This window comes from Nuphar pumila, chromosome 7 (genome assembly GCF_984573655.1).
Source record: "Nuphar pumila chromosome 7, dmNupPumi1.hap1.1, whole genome shotgun sequence".
In the NCBI taxonomy this organism is placed as follows: Eukaryota; Viridiplantae; Streptophyta; class Magnoliopsida; order Nymphaeales; family Nymphaeaceae; genus Nuphar; species Nuphar pumila.
In genome coordinates, this window is record NC_143255.1 from 53693751 (window position 1) to 53699351 (window position 5601).

Below are 5601 nucleotides of genomic sequence, written 5' to 3' on the forward strand. Positions count from 1 at the left end.
GAAATTCTATCTATTGACATCCCTAAGTTAACCAGAGTGATCTTTGAGAGAACAGTTGAGTTGATCCAAAGGTCTTTATCTGGTAGTTTCAGTCAAAAGCTGGGTTTTGACATTGTTTTCATGATTATATCGTCTTATGAAAATAACACGATAAAATCGAGATATTTTTTAAATACCGCCGGCATTTGTTACATATTTGAAATGCCCCGTGGGCTTGTTCCATTCATCAATTGAGTTTATGGTCATGATGTATCATTTCCTGCCCCACAATTCTGTCCCAAACTATAGACTACTTTTCCAACTTTCTCAATACTGCAAGAACTGGGGTCACTTGAGCCAATTTCACTGCCTTCTGATCACGACCGGCCTTCTATACAAAAGCAGGGACCCCTTCATATGGAACACCTTAATCCAAGCTCACACCTATCAACAAAATTTTCAAACCCCATTCATCCTCTTCACCCAAATGCTCAAAAATCAAATCCATCCTAATAAATTCACCTTCCTCTCATTGATCAAGGCCTCTTCCACCTCAAAATCAGTAGGGAAAACCATCCATGGGCTCATTATCAGGTATGGTTTATCTTCTGATGACTTTATACACAGCTGCCTCATACAATTCTATGCCACTTTTGCTGAAACAGCGGATGCCCGCCAAGTGTTTGTTGACATGCATGAACCAGATTTGGTGTCTCATAATGCCATGCTTGATGCGCATTGTAAAAATGGAGAGCTGGTATTTGCGCGCCAACTGTTTGGCGAAATGCCTCGACGAGACGTTGTCTCGTGGACCACCATGGTCAATGGGTGCACTAGAAATGCTCTTTATAAAGAAGCATTGAGTTTGTTTAAGTCTATGGTGGATTTGGATTTAAGGCCTCATGAAGCCACTTTAGTTAGTGTCATCTCTGCTTGCGGTAGTCTTGGGGTTGCTAATGAAGGCAAATCAGTTCATGGTTATGTACTTAGAAGAAATTTCATAATTACTCCATTTGTTGGTACTTCACTAATTGATATGTATGGGAAATGTGGGGCACTAAGATCTTCACTCATAGTCTTTGGTAGTATGGAAGTGAAGCTTTCGTGCACTTGGAACGCCATGATTTCGATGTTTGCAGTGCATGGCAGTGGCGACGAAGCCATTCACACTTACAATGACATGCTGGAGGCTGGTTTCCAACCAAATGGGATTACCTTTGTTGGAGTCCTTACAGCATGTGCTCGTGCTGGTTATGTTGAATTAGGCTTCAAATACTTTGATTCAATGCATAGGGAGTTCAACATTTCACCACAGACAGAGCATTATGGTTGCATGGTCGATCTTCTTGGCAGAGCAGGGCTCTTAGAGGAGGCTAGTGAATTTGTAAGGAGGATGCCATTGGAGGTCGAGGGGTCAGTGTGGGGTGCATTGTTGAGTGCTTGCAAGCTGCATGGGAAGGTAGAGCTGGGTGAGTCTGTGGGATGGAGGCTTCTTGGGTTAGAGCCAGAGATGTGTGGACACTATGTGGTTTTGTCAAACATTTACTCTGGTTGTGGTAGGTGGAGAGAGGCAGTAGAATTGAGAGAAGTTATGGCTGAAAGGGGTGTCAAGAAAATGGCAGGGTGTAGTTGGGTGAGTACCACTCCTAATTTGTGATTCACCACAAATCTAATTTATTTAAATTGGAGCAAGGCTCATAAGATAGCCAACTCTGTCCCATTTCAGCACCTTAGGCTCACCGAGTTTTACTTGTAAAGCCTAGATCTTGGGCATTGCATGTGAAACACTTTGTAATGATAGATGTAAATTTAAATTTTTTAAATGCTTATGATTTATTCAGAAAAGTATGATAAAGCACAATTCGATGACACTCATTAGTTGTGAGATCTTATATTTTTTTATGTTTGTCTCATTAACAAACAATTTCATGATATTTTAGTACATGTTCCAGTCATTGATAGCTGTGTTTCTCTAAGAACATGTTTTTTCTTTTTTAAATAAACAAACAACCCTACTACTCTTGTTGCAAATCATTCTCATTACACCTCTCATCTGGACAGAGGCCGTGATTTAGTATGCTCATCACCTCACCATTTTCATTCAGTTGAACTAAGAACTACAGCCAATTCTGAATTCTCACCAACTCTGTGCTGGTTATAGTTTGAGCTCATCTGAGCTTTACATGGGCTTTTGCTGGTGTTATGTATTCATGAACACATGCTCATGCAGATATAGGCACATGCAAGCGAGGGCATGCATTCGCTTGTGCACCAGACATATGGTCTCTGCTGTCCTGATTTTACCATGTCCATGTTTCGCATGTAGGTGGAAAACAATAGGAACTTATTTGGAAATTTGCAGAGCTTTCTTTGATGCCTATCTTTTAGAGGGTATTAATCATTTTTAAGTATATGAACTTGGTCATGATTTTGAGATTTTTTTTGGTAAAGTTGACTGGGGTTGGTGATGTTTGCAGCATTTCCCGTTTCTGTTTTGCAGTGATATAAACTGGGAGGTGAGTGGGAGCCATACATGCCCATAAAATACAACATAACACTTGGGCTACCAAAAGGTCAAAAAGAAAGTAACAAAAAAATACAGCTGAACTAAAAATGTCCAATAGTTGATGCTGCCACATTCAGTTTCTGCAGGACCCACTATCTTCAATAGTTGACGTGCTCCTTCATTTGCATAAAGGACCATCTATTTCAATAGGCTGCCCTTAAAATCAGCTCTACGTGACATATTCCTCCTGACAAAGGACCTAACATTTTCTGGAAAATGAAAAAAGACTGTATTTCACATTGAGACAACCTTATGGAAGTACCTGTGTTGCATCCTGAAAGAAACTCCAAAAATTAAGCATGCACACGGAACAGCAGTGTGAGGGTGGAAAGTCATCAACCTTCGCCTCTATGATTTACCAGAATTCATTCCCTAAACAATCCAAACTGTGTCACAGTTGGTCCTTCTCAACCTACATTCATGCATACGCAAGTTTAGCCTGCATCCATATGCTTAGGGATATGGGACCAGTGTAGAAGGTGAAGATAACACACTATTGATGCATTTAGTGAACTGGCATTCCAAGTTCTTCCCGATAGGAAAGAAATTTGATCACCTTAACAAAGAAAACTTCTGGTTAGGCACATTGTCTTGAATATTGATGAAAATTTGAGAGCATTGCCTACTTTCAAAGTATCATGATTTTATTTTGATACTATGATGTTATCAACACTTTTCATAAATTTACCTTGTTAATTTATGTCATTTTCTTAAACTTTTTATAATTTTCTCAATAAAAGACAATTTATCACAAGAATTTCCCATGTAGATGAAAATATGAAACAAATTTGTTACAATGATTTGGCTTAAATTTGCCTTTCAATGACCACAAATTATGGAAAACTCATTCCACATTTTTTTTTGTTTTTTTTCAAATGTTAATTTCAAAGTTGAATGTTTGATAAACAAAAATTAATGTAGAATGAAAAGTGACAACATTTCTTGTGTTTCTGATACTTGTTCAAGTGTAGAGGAAACGGTGGAATAACTCTTGGGGCATCATATGTAAGATTGCAATCTAGAAGAACATCAAAGCCAATAGAGAAGAAAATATATCTGTTTGAATGCAGGCGAAGCTCCATATCAGGATCTGTGGAAACCAACGATGTATATGCCTTGATGCTTCTTATGCTTTATAACTTGGTAGCCAAAAAATATTTCCTACCACTTTTATTCTCATGGCAGAATCAGTGTCGAATATACGACTTCTACATAAATTTAGCACATCTATCCCAAATGTATCCCAACTCTCAGCTACTGTATGTCTGCCTCATCATGGAGAACAAATTCCTTGGATGCACAACAATGTCATATTGTACCAGACCTGAAGAAGTTAAGCAAGAAAAGGATAACAAAAATTCAATACCAACTTGACCCAATCCACATAGGACTTTGGATAAGTTGACACAACTCTGAGAACCTGAAGGCTGAACTATTATATTTTAACAACCTCCTACATCTAACATATTGATCTGCACTATGAGCTCTTCCCTAAAGAGATTGTAACACAACATTGAAAATATTAAGAGAACCATTGACAAACGAAATGCTTTTGTAGCTGGCCAAATTGATATTTTTGCTGGTGTATTCTCTTCAAAGAAATCGATATTGGTTCGGAAAATGACCTTACTATATGACAAATTTGACGCATTTTCTGAAATGACCCACAATTTATCAAATCCGCCAAATTGACAATTCTGGAGGTTCTTAAATTTTTTTGATGCTTTTACTCATTGTAACTGTGAATTTTTACACTTTCACGCATTCTTGTATATAATATTTTTTCCTTTCTTTTATTTTTCTTTTCTTTTTTTCCTTTTCTTCTTTTTCTTTTTTCTCTCATGTAAATGGGCCCACATATGAACGTTGGACCCTCCAACTATCAAATTTATGACTGTTGGAAGGGCTCCAACGTTCATATGAGAGCCCCTCCAAGGCCCTCTCTTATGTATAAATAAGGGGATATCTCCCTTTGTATTTTAAGCTTCTTTGAAGCTTTTTTTTAGTGAATGTTATATTTCTTTTTAGCTCTTCTCTCTTTTTGCTTATTTACCACCTTGTGGTTTGTTGTAATCTTGCCCATTAGTGGCTATTTGTTTGTGTGTGCATTTACTAGTCTCTATGAGACATTATTTCGTGATATGGTATCGGAGCCCTGGTTGTGAAAAACATCCTTTGCTTCCTTTTTGCTCACATTTGAAGGTAGTAGTATCACTCGCCATTTGCTCTTCATTGATCTTTGATCATGCATACATATTTGCATTTTATTCATCTTTATTTATGCATGATCCATGATAAAATCGCATTAAAAACTCATCTTTATCGTGGTTTTTGAGTATTTGCTTCGAAATTGAATTTTCGAGAAAAATGCATTTGTCAATTCGGTCATGCACTTTTTCGTATTTTTATTAGTTTTAGAAATTTCTTAATTATAATTTAGTTAGAGTAAGACTTACTTAATTATTTTGAATTAGTTTTAGAAAAATATCCCTTTGAAAAATATGTTTCAAGAAGAGACCTTTTTAGAAATTATTGAAAATTAGTGGACTCTTTGAAAATTTAGATTTTAACCTAATTAGGAATTATAAATAGGATTAAGAAGGCTAGAGAAGATGTTTTTTCTAGTAGCCCTCTTACCTCCCTTGCCTCTTGCCTCCATCTTTCCTTCTACCTTTCTTCTTTTTCGATCTTGGCCGATTTCTTCTCTTGATCTATTTCTCCTTCTTCTTCCTCTTCTTATTCTTTATTTCATCCATCTTCTAAACCCTTTCTTCATCAGCTTTTCTTACCTTCTTCGTTAGGGAGGCGTGTATGCAGCTGGGATCAACCACTTCTTCCTTTCAACCAGTCTGGTGGAGCAATCCGTACAATTTGCTTTTTTCTCCTTCTTCTCCATCGTAGTTTAGATTGCATTGCATTCCATGCATCGTATTTTTTTATTTTTATGTAACTTGCATATTGCAGCCATATCTGCGTATTAGGTTAGATTCATCATCTGAAAACAATATATATATATAAAGGATGTGTCGTGTTTTATAGGTTAGCCAATATTTAAC

General features: G+C 37.0%; 1 protein-coding gene across 2 annotated transcripts; it reads left to right on the forward strand.

The window, feature by feature from the left end:
• Positions 1 to 255: 255 nt before the first annotated feature.
• Positions 256 to 3655, forward strand: LOC149832281 (putative pentatricopeptide repeat-containing protein At5g59200, chloroplastic). 2 transcript variants are annotated; one of them, XR_016433093.1, is made up of 2 exons: positions 256 to 573; positions 3512 to 3655. XR_016433093.1 is itself a non-coding variant. In XM_090012409.1 (2 exons), the coding sequence occupies exons 1-2, from the start codon at positions 558 to 560 to the stop codon at positions 1634 to 1636; spliced, it is 597 nt and encodes a 198-aa protein (XP_089868535.1). In that variant the 5' UTR covers positions 259 to 557; the 3' UTR covers positions 1637 to 1933. The 2 variants fall into 2 exon arrangements, 1 of the variants encoding a protein (XP_089868535.1); XM_090012409.1 differs by lacking the exon at positions 3512 to 3655 and adding an exon at positions 1056 to 1933 and having other exon boundaries at positions 259 to 573.
• The last annotated feature ends 1946 nt before the right edge of the window (positions 3656 to 5601 follow it).